Here is a 20,052-nt window from a genome sequence, read left to right as displayed (position 1 = left end):
TTGCCTAACAAGTGACTAAAAAGAGCTGATAGCACAAGTGAAATAAAGCAACTTTGTAGATGCTGGAGATATTAGACTTACTCTGTGGACAGTGCATGAATTCATGGGCTTTCCAAAAGGTTGAATGAGGTTGACTATAGCTTTGTGTTACGCACTAGAGAAGAGCCCGTTTTGCTGGTAGAAATGATCTGTAGGGTATCTGTAAGGCGAGGTTTTCATAATTTTGCATATATATATATATATAAATTTATGTATATGAGAATAGATCAATATAAAAATGGATATGATTTAGGTCTCTGGCAGTTTAGTTCACTAATACAGGTTGCCTGTTGAAAAAATGCTTTGGAATGTATTTACTTGGGAGAACCCTGCACACAATGAAGAGCATTAAGGTTTTGGGGTATTTTTTTCCACTTTCAGATGGTAATAGCTGTTCTTTATTAAATCCTGCACTCCAAGATAATTGTTAAGTAGTTGTTTCACAAAACACAGCGATTGTACCCGGCAGCAACCTCCTAATAAAACTTTGTGTTTGTGTCTTGCAGGCTCCCGTCTTCGGCAAGAAGATTTCCCACCTCGAATTGTCGAACACCCTTCTGATCTAATTGTTTCCAAAGGAGAACCAGCAACTTTAAACTGCAAAGCAGAAGGAAGGCCGACCCCCACCATCGAGTGGTACAAAGGGGGGGAAAGAGTGGAAACGGACAAGGATGATCCACGCTCCCACCGCATGCTGCTGCCCAGCGGATCTTTATTTTTCTTACGCATTGTCCATGGGCGCAAGAGTAGGCCTGATGAAGGGGTCTATGTCTGTGTGGCAAGGAATTACCTTGGGGAAGCTGTAAGTCATAATGCATCGCTGGAGGTGGCAAGTAAGTGCATTTATTTCTTTTCCACTCTTTGGTAGCAGCCGCTTGCTTTGATGTCGTTTGAAGATAAAGTGTGAGCTGCCTCTGAGGCATTGACTTAAAAGCAGTGAAGGAATTATACAGTTAATTATTATTAATAGAGAGTCAGAGAAATAGATGAGGTATCGTATCACTCTGAAATGTAAACATTTTTATGCATTCTTGCTACTTTTTTGCCTCCATACAGTTATGATTACTTAAAGTTTGTTATATCTTTGTGTACTCGGTTTCAGTTTATAGATGTTTTTTCTTGCCAGGTAACCATGCAAAATGCAATGTGTACTAGGAGACAGAGTAGCCAGGATTTGATCTAATAGGTTTGACCTTGCTGTTGCACAAATAAACACTAGGAAAAATACTAGCAGATTTAGAAACATAAATGAGCTGGGTTTTGTTTTTTCTCTAAAAGAAGTAGCCCACAAATCATCTCTCCAGTTCTAAGTATTTGGCCAACGGAAGGAACAGTCAAGTATGTTAACGTCACTTTGTAATGCTTATCTCTTCCTGTATACCCTTTAAACCCTGCTTGTTTTGGAGGAAGAGAGTGTACATGAAAGTGTTCTAAGCTTTCATATGGAGGGCCAAGTGTAGGTCATAAAATAGCAGTTTTGGGGTACTGAAATATACACAGAAACCTTGCCATTCAAAAGTTAGGTATCTATTTTAAGTTGCTTGTATGGGCTTCCTCTGTAATCTGTAGCAATTCATCTGGTGTCATGTTGAAGAGCTAGCACACAGCTATGTGGGTTGCTCTCTGAAAACGCTGATCTCTCTGTGGGCTATGCAGTTTATGTTAACTAACTCTGATGAGGTTTATAACTGTTAGATAAGTTAAATGCTGTCGTTGGTGTATAACTGTAGAAGCATTAGATTTTCATAACCCATAGAAAGCAAAGGAAATAGACTATAAATTTCTGCATTTATGTGAGCCCTTTGCCTTGCCTTGTTCACATTCACAGACCAAGGATTTTCATAATACTTATACCAGAAGGATCTTGATCATCACATACAATACAGAAAATACGTGTGATTAAGATCTATGGCCATGCTGTTTCCTTGTTACCACTTCTAGTCATGAAAGTAATCAGTGTTTGGGTAGCTGGAAGTATGCTTATCCAGTAAATCTATATAACCTGTTTAAATCATCTGTTGCTTGGTTACTCCCAAATGTTATATCCAGTATCTTTTGGGTGTAATTTTGAGTGGGCTTTAATGTTTAAAAGATTTTGATTTTTATCTAATTGTTGTTGTTTGGTTTATAGCACTGCTTATAGGCTCTTAATATGAGTTTCAATGTTGTGTCCATGCAGCAAAGCAACACGGGCAGTTCATTCTTATTTTGCATTCTTTTAGTTCATGATGTACCTTGGAGTAATGTTTGCAATGCATGTAGTGTTTCTGTGTCTTCCACAAGTTTTCATCAGAACCCAGAAACATGAGATAAGCTTCAGTGGCTATTACATTATGGCATGCATAATTTCAACTGGTATATAGTTGCTAGATGTGTTTGTCATCCCTGCCTCAAGTCATCTTCGTGTGATTGCAGTAGAGAGTCTGACTGACGTGCTCTGAATGTAAAATCTTGATATCACCACAGATGTTTAAGATCCTCTGCCAATACTCAAGTAAATAGAAGACTAGTGCCTTATTAAAAATGTTCAAAGGTACACCACCTAACAATAGTAATCCAGCTCAAAAGTGCCTTCATATCAAGGGATAATGTCCAAAAATAAATACCTACAGTACACAGAGGGGTAAAAAAATCACAATATGTATTTGGAAATAAGATTCGTAGGTAAAATGATATGTAATTTTAATTTAATGATTGGAAGTTATAGACAAACCATTTTAACAGAACAGGCTATGATTTTAATAGAAAAGGTAGTGATGTGACAGTGCAAAAGCACCAAAACACTTTAAATAGCACAGTAGAGGTGAAGAACAATGAAAGGGTTGAAGACTGATAGAATAAATTTACATTAAATTAAAAATCTGTGCATTGTAGATGCAGTGCTGTTGTCTTTATAAACTGTAGCTACAGTCACAGTGGATTGGACTGTTTTGATTAGCTTCTCAGTATACCTGTTTAGAGCACCACAGTATTTACATTTCTGTATGTGTAGTCATATACAATTGCTAGTTTAGAAATGTTATGTTGTAGTTTAATTTCTGGGTGTTTACAGAGTGTCCTGGGTTCAAATGTAGCTTTTATTTGTGCCTTTATTTGATTTCCACATGACAAAGTACAGAAGGTCACTTAAAGTACTCATTTAGTTATATGTTTTAATACTGCAGTTTTAACGAAAAGACTTTTGTGAAATTCATAGCATAAGCATGTTTTGCAATGTACCTGCTAGCTCTTGCTGGAAAAAGCATCCTCTGTCTGCAGTTTGTTTCATAACATGATAGAGAAGCTATCACATTTTCTTCCATCACCTCTTATAGTCACAACCTCAATTAGATGATGTTCCTTCACTGTTCAATGTATGTGTAGATTTGACTTCAGTTTTAGGTTAATACTTAAAACTAAACTTGATGTCTGCTATTACTTCGTCCAGATCGATTTTAAGCACTTCCAGTACTCATCATTAATAAGGTAGTTTGTTGCCTGTGTAACAAGGTGAACATCTTCCTTAAGTACTCTGCATAGATTCTGTAGTTGCAAAGAAGGAAATGTAGAAGGATTTCAAATCTTCAAAAATGTCAGAAGTGCACTGTATTAAAAGCTGTCATACCTTCTCAAATACCTGTGCTTGTTAGAAACTTTAAAACCAGCTTTAGATGTGATTGCCATCATGGGGAACAGACTAAAATGACAAATCATAAAATTGCAGGGGGGATTTTCTCTCTGCTTTGTCCCGTTCTGTTCATGAAACTTTCTTTAGTGACTTGACTGAAGGGTGTGTGTCATTTAATCCAAAAGATGCTGCATTTTATTCCACTGACTTCTCAATTAATACGTGATCTAAGTACCATTTTATTGTCAGCAACTTGAATTAAGTCTCTTATGCAATCTCTGTCTCTTGTGGCCTTTCCAAAACGTCTGAAAATCCCATGTTTCTACGCATAGCATTGGGGATTTGTTATATCTTCCCCATAATGTCATTTTATGTGTACGTGTATATATATATAAAGTACTCTTTGCAGGTGTATTTACTGCCGTTTCTATAATTATTTCCTTGAAACCATGCTCCTAAAAAGCCTTAAAAACAAGATGATTCTTCTGGCTGGTAAAGAGCTGTGTCTTTCTTTAAGTCTACGAAACGAGTATTTGAACCCCCACTGACTATATTCTGTTTGATTATGTTGCAGGGACTGTAACTTTCCCTAATCAAATAGGTAGCCACTAGATATTTCAAGAACTCAAATCTCTTATGCACTTTAGAGACCAGTAAAACTATTCCAAGCTACACAGGCCTGTAAAGTAGCTTTGTTATTTAATATTACATGACATTTTCTGTGTAATTTAGATCTGTAAGATATTAATAAATGGGAAGGATATAAATTTGCATAAGTAGGCACTCAGCAGAAAGCTGAATTACAAGGCAATTAAATGAGAGATGTACTCCTGTTTAATTGGGGGATTTGTATTTTTTTGTAGTTGACTGGTTTCATTTATATTTGCAATGTTATTCGCACAGAACTGAAATGGAGACTCTCTGTATGTGTTCCAATTTAATTTGCAGTAGAATGAAGTTTCAGTAGGGTAGTCCACAAAGGGTGCAAGATGGGATAAGGAGATAACAGTCTCTAGTCATCCTTCGGACTTAGGCTGCTACAATTCCATTCGCTTCCCTCTCCTTGACTTCCTGAACTCAGCCTTTTGATCACTGGAGACTTACTTAAATTAGCTCCTTGTTTTGTTTTTTGAGGAATGTAACTGGTTTTGGATTACTGCCTACTGGTGACACGTTTTGCAGTGGTGAAAGGTCCTAAAGAATGTGACAAAGGCATGTCCCTGTCAAGACGAAACTATGTAATTCTCTCTGCAAATGTCAGCTTTTACAGGTGGGAGTACAGAGTGGGACCATGCTGGATCCTCAGAGTGAGGGCTGGAGGCTGTTTTGTCTATTGCACAATCAGTTGGGAAACAAAAGTCATTGTTCACAGTAGAGAAATCAAAGTTACCCTTTAGCAGACTGGAAAGTGCCTGCAGCTGCTTCATGTGCTTGAATCTCTCGGGATTGTCTGGTGAATGAATGCACCTAATCAAAACCAAATTCTGGTTACCAAAACCAGGTTACTGGTGCTTGATAGTTTGATTCAGTGTTTTCCTTCTGTTACTCTTTCTAGAGGAAAACTGTATTTCTGGAACTTGTGTCTGTGAATTAGTGGTGTGTAGAAACCTACCCAGGTCAAGAGTGGTAACAATAGCTGCAAGGGCTATATAAATCTTTCTGTCTTCACTCTCTCTAAAGCTTTTGAGGATGTTAAGAAAAATCAAATGCAAATGCAGTTGGTTATGGTTGTTGGTCAGTGGCTTTGTGAGTCTTCGTTTCAAAGCATATTTTCTCTCAGAAAAACTTACTTCACTTTTGCCATGAGAATTCTAGAGTAACTTTTATCACAATACTTCTGTTTTCCATTGGTACATGGATTTGTTGCTCAAGAGCAGTGCTTTTACAAAAGGATTTGTAAAGTATGTGCACATGCATGTTACTTGTAACGTTAATAACAGGGTATTTTACTCTAAGTAAACCGCTTTGTGTAAAAGTTTGTTTTCAATTTACAGTGGATAATTCTCCAAATATTTCCCAGGAACATCCCACTTATGGACTTGCTAGTTTGTGACTTTAAAAACAAATGAACAAAACCCCTTACCTAATATAGGATTATAAAGATGAGTTAACAGCACTGTATGCTCAGTGGTTCTGTAGCAGTAATACCCTTCTTACAATGAAAAGTCATACTTCTTTTGTGTGTGGTTTTCATCAACTGTTCAGTCTATATGGTGCTAGGGCACATTAGCAAGCTTGCCCTCCTTACTGCTGCTGTATAGCATCAATGTTTGAAGCCAAGCTGAAATCAATGGACAAATTTGCAGATTTTGTTACTTGAGCTGTTAATGCCTTGCTGATAAACAAGTGGCTGATTTTGATTGCTCAGGTGCATGTATGACAAAGATGAATCTCCATTTTACAGGAATCTCTTTTAAGCTCCTATGTGCACATAAAAAAAACTTAGTAAAGCTGTACCGTTGCTTACTAGAAGCAATGGCATTAACAAAAGTTCCTTGAGGCATAGAAGGTTTCAATAGTAGTGATGTTGCTAATGCGTCTCAAAACTTAGCATTTATCAATGGTAGGTTTAGCTTGAACTTGACTCTGTTTCAGCTGCACAGTAAGTCAGGATTACTGCTAACTGCCTCTGAAGCATGTGTTACCAAAATCTACCATCATTTGGGAGAAACTTTTTTGCAGTGAGGTCAAAGTTGCATGCAAATGGGTTATGTTTTATAATGGAGTTACTTCCATTTGAGGAAAGCAAGAACAGCTAGTCTTACAGGTTGGTGTGTATTACTTTCCTCTGCCATTAGTCAGTTGAAGAACATTTGAGAGTTTGAATGTCAGTATAGTCCTTTAAGTCCTCTGCCTAGTTTTTGAAGATGTGTTATTTTTTACTCTATTAGTGGTCTCTTTACTAACCAGCTGTGGTACTGGAGTAATTTATTAGTACTACCAGGAAATCCCACTCATGCTACTGATAGGAAAAGTAGTTGTCCTAATGAGATTTCAGGGTGAAGAAGAAAACGTGGAAAAACTAAAAATGCCTTTTGAAATTTACTGTCATATTTGTCAATGCTCGTGTGTGTGTATTCTTGCACGCATGCACTCTGTCTTAAGCATACTAGCACTGCATCCTGAAAAGTTTGGGTGGTGAACCTTGTACTTCTTTCTTTCCTTTTTGTATTAGATGAAAACAATGTTGTCACATACTGAGTTAGATCTAGTAAGAATAGCAGATTCTTTACACCTCCCATAGTTTAACAAAGTCTTTCCTATTTGTGTTTACTGTCATCTATGAAAAGTGGGTGAAAGATAAGGAATTTCTTTGTCCCATTAAACGTGTGCAACCAAATAGAGTGGGTTTATGTTCGTATTTTATATAAATAATTCTGCTCTGTATACCTTTAAATTCTAATATCAATCAAGCAGACACAACAGAAGGTAAGGAAGTGAGGCAACACAGAAATCCAGCAGTGCAGCAAATTGATACATTTAAATATTACAGCTCTTCTGGTACTTAAGTTTAATCATATTATTACGATTATATTCCTAGTGCAGGGTTAGAAGAAATGGTCTTTCATGAGCCTTCGATGGTTGTTCTAATAGGCCTCCTTGACTGTCCTATAACATGATTTAAAAATGAAATAGTGGCACATTCAAAGGATTTCAGTCTGAGCTCACCGCATGGTGCAAATTGCTGGAGATTCCAAATGAGAACAACAGTTTTGAGGGTGGCTACCTCTACTGGGTGGAAATAAACCATAATTTTAGCTTGTCTTTAACTGTCCCAACACTGTCCCAACATGTGGTGACAATGCGTTGAGTCTCTACGTTGTTTATGAAAAGAACTTATCTTCCTTCAAGCAGTCCACACACGGTCCATGGCACGTTTCAGTCGAAGTGGCTGGTTTTACTGGGAGAAAATAAGATACAAAGTCTAATGTTCTCACTGAATTGGACTATATGCCTTTTTTTTTCCACTCTCCCCTTACCGTATCATATTGAGTTTTTAGGGAAAAGGTACATTTATGACTAGGAAATTTGGTGTGGTTTTTTTCCTGTGTAGCTTTGTTGTTGTGACATAATCTTCAGTACATAAACTAATGATTGTTCTTGTTTTAAAAATGCTTTGTTACAGTTTTAAGATTTTTTTAAAAGGACTAAAAATCGCATACAGTCAGTGTAGGTGTTAAAAACACTTCAGTTGCCTTTGATTGGCAAGAAACAGTATTTACCATCCTGTGCAGAGGATGTTTCATTATCACCCTCATTGACTCTTGTTGGTAAAACAAAATTATCCCCTGTTACTCTGAAATTCCTTTGGCAAGTGACAAAAAGTTGCTACAGAATCTAAGCTCTCCAGTGACTTTGCTGTACTTCATTTCCCTGAGTTATGCAGAGTATGAGCTGTTCAATTAGCTGCAAAATTATTTCTCACTTTCCATTAGTTTTAGGCAAGATAGGGTCTCCTGAGTTATTGTTTGCACTGTTAGCTGCAAGTTAAGCAATACTGTCAAAATTCAAACCACTTAATTTTTATAAGTGTTCTGTGTTTTAGATTATACCTCAAGTCCAACCACTGGTGTGTTGAAAGAAATAGGCAAACAACCGATTAACACCCTTCCTTGGTTGCATGACAGTGAATAAAACATCTTGGATATGTATCAGAATTTCCTTCATTTCAGGCACCCACGGCTTCAGAGAAAAATATGGCCTTTTTAACCAAGCTGTTTGTTCTTTTCCTCATTGAAGGGAAGAATTAAATGTACTGCTGGTAGCATATAGTCCTACCAAGTCATATTGTTTTAGCATTGGGTGAACCTCAGAAGAACAGTGTTTGCTGTTTGACCCACAGATCTATGTAAGTCCCTGTTCTCAACAGTGGTACATATTGGATAATGCTGTTTATATTTTCTGTGCCTCCAACAGCTGCCTCATTTACTATATTTTCACATTTTGTTCTAACAAAACATTAAGAATTTTGTTCTTAGAAGTTGTGCTCAAATGGTTTTAATGGCTTGAATCATTTGCCTGCTGTTTTACCATTCATACCTCTTCAGACCAGAGAAAAAATGCCATTAACTTTTGTTGACTACCTTTCAGTGTTTCTTATGGTATTTACTGTTACTTTTAGGATGTCCTTTTCTCAGTTTGTCTTGGGGAGGGCAGCCCCCTTCACTTTGGTGGAATGTTGCTACTAGAGCCACGATCCCTCCCACTGCCTTGCTAAGAGGTTTATTCACTAGGTTTCTTCAGGCAAATGTCCACCCTTGCAGGGGAGGTGGGGGAGACAAGGAGTTGTTACTTGTCTTGGTATTGTTTGGTGAAGTTTTGATGATTCAGTCTTGCCTGTACTCATGAAATAAATGAATCAAATAAGGAGTGTGCCTTAATAGAGTTACTGGATATTCATGCTGTAGAGAGGGTTACAAGGTTAATTTATGCATTGATGCACAGATTTAAAACAACATAAAACGAAAGCATCAAAGCTTGACTGGAAATGCCATAACTTAATTATGTTGCCTGACAGACACAGTTTGGTATAGTAGAACTTCATTTTGTAGTTATGTCTAAGTCTGTTCTTAAAGGAATATTATTTGTCTGTTATATAAAATACACATGTATGTATTTGGGAATATGTAAGAGGAATTTGTAAAGATCTGAAGATTGTATGGCCTGCAGTTGTAAGCTAGTGCTTTAAGGCTTTTGTTGTTCCATGGAAATGTTTGGAAGTCCATACTGTTCATATATTTCATACTAGATGTAAAGTGCTGAGATTAAATATATTTTGGAAGCAGACTAAGAGGGCATTTATTGAGAATGTATGTCAACATATTTGAGCATTATAGCTAATTCTGTACTCAGAGTGGTTCACAGGTCAGTGGTATTATTGGTGGGTAACAGTGATACAAATGAAAGCTTTTTCTAGATGCTGATACACATGAGACAAACACAACTACTGTGGTAACAGAGCATGTAAATAAAAGATACCTATTCAGGGCAGTTATGTACTTCTGCCAAGGTCAATGCAAAGTAATAGGCTGCATGAGCAGGTTGTCTGACCTAAGGAAGCTGTTCTGGCGTATTTATCTTCCCAGAAATGATGCAGAATGGAGGAATTTAGGTCCCCGATAGCCAACAGAGTTCTTTGCTTATGCTCCTGTGACTGTACAGATTATTCTGGTGATATGAGTAATTCGGGATGTTGGGGTGACCATGCTGGGATGGGTGATCAAGCACATTACGCATTTTCTACTCTTGCCAGAGATTGCTGTGCAGCTCAGTGTTCAAAAATCAGAGAATGTGGTGGCAGTCTTTTTGTAGAATGATGATTCTGATGGGTAAAAGATGATCTGAAACCTTGAACCAAAACTGGAGATGCTGGTTTTTAAAATGAGGTGGAAACTGTGCCTTGAAAATTTAGACTCATTTGTCATTAGTTTCAGAGGAAAAATTAAAAAAAAAAAAAAAAAAAAAAGAATTGTTCAGGTTTAAAGGCTTTAAATCTACTCTCTGAGTGTGAGCCTGAGATGGACGTGTAGGTAATTTTCCTGAATCCAACCAACGTAGTGCATTGATATCAAAGCTCTCCATAGTTTTGCTGTTGCTATTCAGAAGCCTGTGGAACGCAATTCCAGTTGTTAACATCAAGTGTAAGTTTCAATAAAGGCAGGCATCCTACTTGTATGAAGAAGGAAATGGAAGTTTTGTTACCACGGTCTCTGTTCATTCTTCACTGCGTACTGCCCTTTCTATGGTGGTAGACGACATGCTGTCTGATAGGCCACAAGCCTGTATGTCCCGTGGGCTGTGAAAGACAGAGCCTCAAGCAAAGTTCAGAGGGTGGAAGTTATCAAATGAATTGGGAGCTTTGACTGTCTCCTGTTTTTTCTAGTTGGTGAATTCTCTGGTCCAAGGGAGGTTTTGTGTGCTGTTTTCCTCTAAGAGATGGCTTTAAACTCTTGATCTTTCTTTTCTCTCTCCACCCCCCCGCAAGACATCTTGGTAGAGCTACATGGAGATCATTCCTATTTTTGTAAGAGTTCACATCTCCTAGATGATGCTGTAAGACATAGGCCTGTAGGCAAAAGACTGAAGTTAGACAACCAAAATGCTGACTAGTAATCCTCACACATTGGTTGGTCTTATGCTCTTTTTCCCCCAATATTACATTTTAAAACATGTTTTGCTGAAGTACTGAAAGACTCGCTCCTGAGCTAAATTTGGAGATAAATTTGCATTGTGCCAATGCTGTTTTGAATTTTAATTTAGAACCTTTGCAAATACTTCATATTGATGAGATTATTTTGAATCATCAGCCCCCAGAAAAACGGTATCAGCTGTGTTTAAATTGTGAAGAAATTAACTTTTTTTTTCTTTCTACTGTCATTATGTTAAAATCTTTCTTAAAATTCATCCTGCTGCCAAAGACGGATTCTCATCCTTGTGTGTGTGAGCTGTTCTGATGAGAACTGTCTGACTGCACTTGCATCCTGTATGTAAATTGATTTCAGCCGATTGCTTTGAATTTGAAAGAAATTTAATTTGAAAACTGCCCTGTTCCACTCCCTGCGGTAGTAGATGCTTCTCTACGTCATCTGTTAAGCAGTGCAGAGTCAGCATATGTCTGTTCCACTCCTATTTAAACTGTTTTCTCCAGAGGAAGAGAAATTCCCTTTAGACCAGCCCGACATCTGCTGACTCTCCTACCAGCAGAGCAACTGAAAAGATATCTTGCCCGTGATTAAAAGAAGTATGTCTGGAGGCACTTAGGTTTTGTTCAATTAATCAAAGATTAAACACATGTGGACTCTCTAAACTGGGCTTCTTTGTGCTTCTGAGCTATCAAAAGTGATTGGAAGGGAACTGTGCACTAGAGCTGGCTTGACTGAAATTTAATATTTTACCTATATGCGTGCTGTAATTCAGTTCCAAAAGTTCATCATAAAATGGAAAAAAAAAAAAAACCAACACTAAAAATAAGATTTTTTTATTATTTTATAACTTGAAATATTCCAGTTAAAAAGAAAAAGACGAAAGTGTCAAATACTTTTCTAACTCCTGGTTTTGTTTCTTTCTTTTTTTAAATTCTTAAGGTTATGTGACTGCTACTTTATACACAGTTACCATTTGGGTTTCTGTAACCATTTCCAGATGCAAAGGCATTCTTGGTTGCTTTTGTTCCTCAATTCCTATTAGTAAATGCTTTACTGGCAGAAACTGTTAGTGTTGTAAAAGTCTGGTATTCAGCACAGTGCGTTATCCTTACTCAAGAATTATATATACTACAGATAGACATTAGTAAAAACTTGCAAGTTTTCCTCTGATGTTAAAGAAATGAATAGGTTGTTTCACCCTAAAGTATACAGAATCTGTAGACTAAAAATGAAAAGAGTAAGATGGCAATAATTAAGCAGATTCCTTAAATACCACGCTGTTCCTCAATTTTTCATCAGACACTAGCAAGTCTCTCTTGTAGACATCTTTATCTGAAGATAATTTGTTTGGCTCCAGTTTTATTAGGGGAATTAGTCCTTTGGTGTAGTCTGTGGTAAGGTTTTAAAACAGGAATGGCTCCACTGATAACATGGCTTTACTAAAATACTTTATAAAACTATGTCTTCTTCTGGACTGCTCTTTTAGCTATGAGTTTGGTTTGTTAACTTACGAAGTTTTCTTCAAAATATATGAAATCTTAACTGTGTGCTGCCTTCCGAATGAATTAAAATACAGTGGAAAGGTCTGTCCTGTCATAAACAGGAATCAAGCAGCATTTTGAGCAGGATACTTGATAGAAAAGTTTCCTTATATAAAGTGAGATGTACTAGAGTTATAATTATTGAAGAAAATAATGAAATATTCAAAACTACCATCATGGAATTAGCTATTAAAATAAAACCAATAATCTCAGTTTGTAGCTTTTTCATTATTAATAGGCTAAAGCAGTCTTTTGATGTTAATAAAAGGTGTAATGGTTCACATTGCAAATTGCTTCATTTTCAAATGCTGACAATTGGGTTTTAAACAAAAAACAGTCACAATGTTTTCAAAGAATGTAAAAAGAATAACCATAAAGCACAGCTAATTTTACTTGGTATTGTACAGAAATAAGAGAATCGATGCATATAGTTGGATTCCAGTTTCTTGGCATTACTTTGCGATGCTTCCTTTTGCAGGAGCACCCTGAAAATTCCACAGTTCTCTGTTTAAAAGCATTTTATGAGTGTTCAAATGTGCCTGTAGTTGGGAAACAAGGCGGTCTTACTATTGCTGTTCTCTAGCCAGAAAAACTGAGGCAGGAAGAAATTAAATCTTGGTCTCAAAGGGTCACAAAGGCATCTGTCAGCCATGGAGAAACTGAGAACTTGCTCACTGTTATATGTGTTCCTCACAAGGCTACTCTTCATCACTCTGTTTTAAAGGACTATTTGAAAGGTTTTGTAGCTGTTTTTAGCAGTAATTGCCAAATAACTTTGGAAGTCCTTTGGAATGCTCCAAAAATTATCCCTTTTGGGTGGTGCTGTGCTGGGATATAAATTGAGTTCTCTAACTTGTAATTTTCGATTTTCCTTCTATGGATTTATTCATCTAGACCCTGGATGGCTGATTCCCTATGGTTATGGGTTGCTTTTGTTTTTTTCTTTCTCTCTGCCAGCTGCTCGTGAATATATCATGATGATTGTATATTTAACCCTTTGTTGTCCAGAGAAAGAAGGCTACAAAAAAGAAATCCTAATAATATATTGGGGTATAGAAGGTGCTGGAGAGCCTGATGCAGAGACACTTGTTTTTTTTGTCTTCAACTTAGTGTGTTTCTGATAGACTTGGGGCTGCCCCTGCAGAAGCAGACAAGTGTCATTGATTTTAATTTCACCCATGCTCAGGAAGGCACTATAAAGTCAAATTCATCCCATTTGCTTTAATACGTAGTGGATGTGAAGAAGAGGACTTTGTCCACACTAGGAACATCTAGACTATCTCTCTGCTCCAGCAGCATGACCTTCTTCTGGACGGATTGTGGGTCCCATGCAGGAATGGTGCTGCCTTCCTCCCCTCTGTAGGGATTCTTGGGGCACTGGTTCGCTCCTGATCTACCCTAATAATATCACAGATGTAGCAGAGCTATCTCTTTTTAAAGCCTGTTACAAAAGGCATGTGGGCTTGAGAGTCTGAATGACTGCAGCAGGAAGTGATACCTCCTGTGGCCTACCCCAGTTTGGGACAAACCCTGTGAAAGACCCAGCCTGCTCAAACTCTGCTCCATGCTAGGTGCTCTCCATCCAGGCAGTTCAGGAAGGTGGGAAAGTGCTGAAATGGTTACACTTCCATTTTTTAGCCCGTCAGCCATCAACCACACTCTTTTGTTCCTCCCACCCCCTGCTTCTCCTCACTCCTTTTCTTTCCTTTCTGCACTCCTGTGAGCTAAGCAAATTGTTTAGCGCGTTGCATGATGTGCAGTCTTGCTCTAGGCCATCGTGGGAGCCAAGTAAAAACATCTTGAGGAGCTGGATTCAGCCTGCAGGCTGTCAATTAGATTTCCCTGTTCTAGAGGGAGAATCGCAGCTCATGCATATTTCTGCTCTATGTCATGAAATAGATGCAGAGCTTCAAAGTGAAAAGGGTAGGAAATGGGAGCAGTAATTAACAGCCACAGTCCCTGCTTTTGCTCCTTCAGTATGCTGTCATCATTTAAATATTTTGTTACTGCAAAGAAGAAAGAAAGTTTAATCTTTTCCTGACTTGAATTATGACAAAAAAGAAATCTGATTTAAACCAGTCTTCATAGAGGATTTAGATGAGCGTGAGGAGAGTTTGTCCATAGAAGAGCAGTGTGAACTAATGGTGAAAACTGATTTACTTTTCTTCAAATTATCTGGCTACTTTATATAAAGAATTGAGGAGTCACCATTTCCTCTAAAGACACACACGAACCCACTGGATTTATAAATATATGTAGAGTTACGGAAGTAAAAATACATAGCTCAAAATGAATTTACCCAAAAAACATTAGCCACAACTTGCAGGTTTTGCTCATAGGACTAATGTTACTGGATAAACAAGTAGTGCTATAACTACGTCCACTGTCCATATTTGAACAGAATGGCTTGGCAGGTATATATGCTTGTATTTAAATGCCTCATCAGATGTCTAAACCACAAAAGTGTATGTTTAGCATTACGAGACCATTGTCTGTAAGACAGCGATGCTGAAAAGGAGCTGGAATCACATTAGATAGTCTTACCAATGTTCTTCCAAGTTATGCTGGAAAATAATACTATATTTACATGAAAGTAGATGCAGATATTCTGTCTTTAGAAAGCTATATATGTGCGTACTACTCTGACCACTTTGAAGGAAGTGTAAACGGTTTTGTGCCTATGAACTAAATCAGTTGGTAAAGCATTGCTAATTCTGCTGCTCTTTGGCTTTCATACTGCTCTGTGAACTTAAATCAGCTCTGGAGTTTATTTCATTACTGCCAGTTATTCAGCTAAGAACATGGTAAGGGAAGTTAGAGGATAAAAAATACTATTCAAGACTGCTTTGGCTTCCTAAATTTGTGTCTTGAAGAAATATGTAGTCATTCATATGTGGTCGTTCATATAGTACACAAATAAGTAAATCCAAGACAAGTAGAAGAGACATAGAATCAAGTAGGTTGTAAAGGACCTTTAAGATGATCAAGTCCAACCTCTGCCCCAGCACTGCCAAGGTCACTACTAAACCATGTGACCAAGGGCCTCATCTGCACAGTGTGTGAGCACTTCCAGGAACAGTGATTCCACCGCTGCCCTGGGCAGCCTGTTCCTATGCCTGAGCAGATTTTTGGTGAAGAATTTGTTCCTAATATCCGGTCTAAACTTCCTCTGGTGCAGCTTGAGGCCGTTTCCTCTTGTTCCATCCCTTGTTATAAGGTCAGCCCCTCCTGGCTCCATCCTCCTGTCAGGCAGTTGTAGGGAGCGATAAGGTCCACCTGAGCCTTCTTTTCTCCAGACTGAACCCCCAGGTCCCTCAGCCGTTCCCCATCACATTTGTGCTCCAGGCCCTGCACCAGCTCCGTTGCCCTTCTCTGGCCCTGCTCCAGCACCTCAATGTCTCTCTTGTAGTGAGAGGCCCAGAACTGAGCACAAGATTCCAGGTGCAGCCTCACCAGTGCCCAGCGCAGGGGCAATCACTGCTCTGTCCCTGCTGCCACACTGGTGCTGAGACAGGGCAGGATGCTGGTGGCTTCTTGGCTGCCTGGGCACAAGCTGCTGGTGCTCAGCTCCATCAATCAGCACCCCCAGCTCCTTTCCCATGAGCAGCTTTCCAGCTGCTGTTCCCCAGGCCTGTAGCATTGCATGGGATTGTTGTGGCCCAAGAGGCCATGTCCTGGTTTTGGCTGAGATGGGGTTAATAATCTCAGTGGCTAATACAGTGCTGAGTGTGGGATTTAGTTGAGGAGAATTGCAGTTGAAAGTTCAGCAGCACAGCTTGTCAGAAAACAGTGGTAGCTTTTGATGTTATTTTCTTCTGTGGAAATGTAGGCTACTTGGGTTGTATTTTACTGAAATGAGGTGTGTGTTTTTAGGTTTTTGGTGTGTTTGGGGTTTTGTGGTTTTGTTTGTTTGTTTTTTCTGTTTTGTGTTTGCTTGCTTGTTTGTTTTGTTTTTTCTTTCACGTTTACTTGAAATATTCCTGTATTGAAGTGAGCTGATGATAAACAAGGCTGTATAAGGCTCAGTGCAATATCTTTAAAGAGTAGAATAGAAAGTGTGAGTTTATCTGTGGTCTACATCTGAACATATTAACTATTCACCAGACTTTGTTTGCTGTCTCTGCCTGTGATTAATCATGATGGCACCTTGTAAATCCGTAGGCCACCAAAAGAGCAAGAAACAGTCAAAAGTAGCTAGTTACGCACTAGTCTCGCTCAACAGATTACATTTAGAAGCACCTTGATGTGTGCACAGTACAGAGAAAATAGGGGGTTTATTTCTCAGATACCTGGGCCTGTGGGCTCTCAGTCTGCCTCAGATGTGCCAGCTGGGCTTGTGTAAGCGAATGAAGCACACTGCTCAGTGCCTCCTCCCTTTCCTACCCTTATCCACCTTTAATGTGTATCTGTTTTCTGATAATGCTGCTTGTTGTACACTGCAGTTTTAGTCCTTAATGAGCCGTCCTTAGTCTTCTCTTCTGGATCTCGGGCTTTTGATTCTCTTCAGAGTGTAGAAATGGGCCTTTGGTAGCCCTGCAGCCTCAGAAGCTTATATGTGGTCCTTGAGCAGGGTTCCGGGAGGAAGGGCCTCTCCCAGAGTTGGATGGGAAAGGCAGCTGTGGCCTTGGCCTAGGGTCTTGTTAATGCATCTGTCCATGCTATGTAAAACTTTGTCCATCATTTCAAAATGATTTTATTTTTAAACTGTGTTAGCAGCCTCTCTGGAATTCAGTAACTTCTTCCACTATGAGAGGGAACTGGGCATTGTTCCTACCAGTATGTGATGGTGGCCACAAGTTTAGCATCATATTGTGGCCAAGACCTGAAGCATGGGAAGGTGAATTAAGAGTAATGATCTCTTTATTCCTGACCTTAATCATTTGAGGGTTTGTCTTTCTCTTTAAATGGTTTTGAGAAATAAAAGTGACTTCCCTTGAAAAGTATTACTTTGGCTAAGATGATTTATTGAGACATATGGCTTAATATTGTCTAATGCCTGGTGATTATTTGTATCTGATTGTTCCTGCTGTAGATGTATTGGAGACTTCTGGTTGATGAATAGAAATCATGTCTAAAATCTGTATGCATAGTGGGAATAAATAATCACACATAGGCTCTTCTGTAAGTGTAGCAGAGTGTCAAGCTTTGGAACAAATAACATTGGTTTTTTTTAATGGCAAAGGAAAAAAATCAGTTGAACAGAACATTAAGGCATATCAGTGTTACTATAGTTCAGTTGGTTTTAAGTAATAAACATTTTAACTGTAGATAACATACCCTACATTTCTTGTGCTGATCTTCTAAGTAAAATGTATACTATAATTTGTTTAAAAAATGTTTGTTTAAACATACACATGAGTATTATATACTTTCATATATACCTCACATGAAATATAAATTCTGTGCTAATTTATTCATGCATCTTGTTCAAAGCTCTATGAATTAATTACACAAAGAAGTTCTACCTTAAAAAATAAAACGCAAAATATAGTTTCAGTTATCGCATGCAGTAAAAGTCTTTTATGAGCCTGTGCCTTTTATTTTTCTATCTTAGATTTAATGTATCATCTATAAAGAAAGTAATATGGCCACTATAAAAAATTATGGCAGGCTTTGCAGCTGTAGTTTTGAAGGCACTGATTGGGAAATGGTACATATTCCACCTTCTGAGGAAGTTCAGGGTGTGCTTAGAAATGGGAGAGCTTCTACAGCAAGATCCAGGAGGGAGTAGTGCTACACTAGGGTTAATTAGAGGGAAAGGAATACTCTTTATGAAAGAGGATTTTATCCAAAATACGTTGCAAAATACTGCCTGAAAGCCCTCATCCTTTTATGGACAGAAATAAATAGAAATGGCAGATGTTGTGTTTTGTTATGATGGGGAGAAGTAACCTTTATGGTGATGGGAAAGCAATTGTTTCTTTGTGGCAGCAATAAAATGTAAGGTGGGATGATTAGTACGTTAGTAAAGCGCTAAGCTTTCTTCTAAATACTGTTACGCAATTTCAGTGAGGATTGTTGAGACAGTCAAAATACACCAATAGAAGTCTCTGCAATAGAGTTTATAATTAAAATTGGTAGACAACTATGATAGTAGCTTGTAGAGATTGTAAGCATCTTTCATTTTAGTGAAGGTTAAAGAGATTTTATCTAAGATACAAAAAAAAGGGATTTTTTAATGAGAAATTTTTTCACACTTATTTGGTGTCTTGTATCTGGGACATCTTTTTCAGGCTTCTGTTCTCTACTAGGATTTGCACATTATTTTGGGAATATTCGATTTTCTATTTGTCAGTGACACATTGTTATCACTCTAGAAATTTACGTACCAGTACCAGCATCTGTGTATGTCCTGGGGAAAGTCAGCTTTATGGTTTGATTGTAGCACCTGAACGTTTTCATGAGGCGAAATCCCTGGAGTTCTGCGTAGATTGTGTGTAATGCATAGGCAAGTTTTGGAGGAAAGGTAGTATGAAGAATCTCCTTTGGCTGTCATTTAACCACTTAAATTTATGACAATTTTAAGGAGGCAGGGAATCTTGCTGATGAAAATGCCTGGATTCTAGTTCAAGATGAAGTACAAAAAGGCTGTAGCTGAGGACAAAACTGATTTATGTGCAGTCTTTTGGTGATACAGACAGTCTCTTCTGTTAGTGAGTGGAAAGGAAGTTCTTTTTAAATGCAATGACTTTTCAATTATTTGCTTACTTTCTGGTAGGCAGGAACCAGAAATTGTCTGATTTTTCTTTTTTTTCTTCTTTAGTTAAGAATGGGAAACCCTAATGTGAAAGATTTTTATGTATTTTAATGATGGGGAGAATATTACCTTTTGTCTATGGAATGTCTTCAGCCTTGGGCATGCTTCCAGTACAAGAGCTGCTAATCTCTGTTACTGCTATTTTGTTTGTCTTCTGAAGGCCTAGTTATTTTGAGAAACTTGTCTGTCTTAAAAGTTGCTTTCATTTGTTATTCTTTCTTTATGGATTTTTCTTCCCCAGACTGGGGTTTATCTCTACATTAAGTGATCTATATTATATTAGTCTGTATAAATAGACCTGTACGGAGGCTACAGGCTAGGTCTTAGCTTTATCTAGAATATTTGCAAAAGAAATAAATGAACTGAGAATGAAGGCTGTGTCTACACCAAAGGTCAATCAAACTGCTGCATTTGTTCATATCATACATCATTAGAATAATACTAGTTGCAGAGTTAGTACTGTATCAGATCAGTGGGCTGTTTGTTACTCTGGGTGGGACATAGCCATCTCTATTAAATGGCATGCAGACAGATAGTTTCAGCACCAGATATACCTGCTAAACCAAATTGCATGGTTTACTTGTCTTGCTTTCTTGACTTTGTCAAGTTCAGTGTAATTTTTGATAGCACCAGTCAGTGTTTAGCAAGCTAAGGAATGGAGATACATTTCATTTTAGATGGTTAGCAACAACATCCTTGTTTATTTTCCATTCTGTGTTTTCAGAGTGGTCAGCACTGGCGTGTACTTTGATTTGTGAACCACCGGTACAAATGTGAATTTGTATAAATAAATTCATGCACCCAGTATTTACACTAAATATCACACATCTTCAAACTGTTGTTTCTTCCTCTTTGAAGAAGAATTATATGTGTATGTACAACCTTAACATTCATTATGCCAAAAATTTGCACATCCACAGAAGTGATGGTATTTAAAACCTCAGACATCTTCTTTTAAGGTTT

At 38.0% G+C, this 20,052-nt stretch overlaps 1 protein-coding gene across 1 annotated transcript in view; it reads left to right on the top strand.

Moving 5' to 3' along the window:
• ROBO1 (roundabout guidance receptor 1) overlaps window positions 1-20,052 on the top strand; it is a gene marked incomplete at both ends in the record, with an annotated part of 515,624 nt that overhangs the window by 253,326 nt on the left and 242,246 nt on the right. The window contains one exon of the mRNA XM_080612700.1: window positions 546-872. Within this exon, the coding sequence (XP_080468826.1) occupies window positions 546-872 (327 nt within the window). The remainder of the gene's footprint in view (window positions 1-545; window positions 873-20,052) is intronic.

The sequence above is a fragment of the Psittacula echo genome (genome assembly GCF_963264785.1).
Source record: "Psittacula echo genome assembly, chromosome: 3".
In the NCBI taxonomy this organism is placed as follows: domain Eukaryota; kingdom Metazoa; phylum Chordata; class Aves; order Psittaciformes; family Psittacidae; genus Psittacula; species Psittacula echo.
Note: the sequence above shows the minus strand (reverse complement) of the source record. Positions and strands in the feature narration are given on the sequence as shown.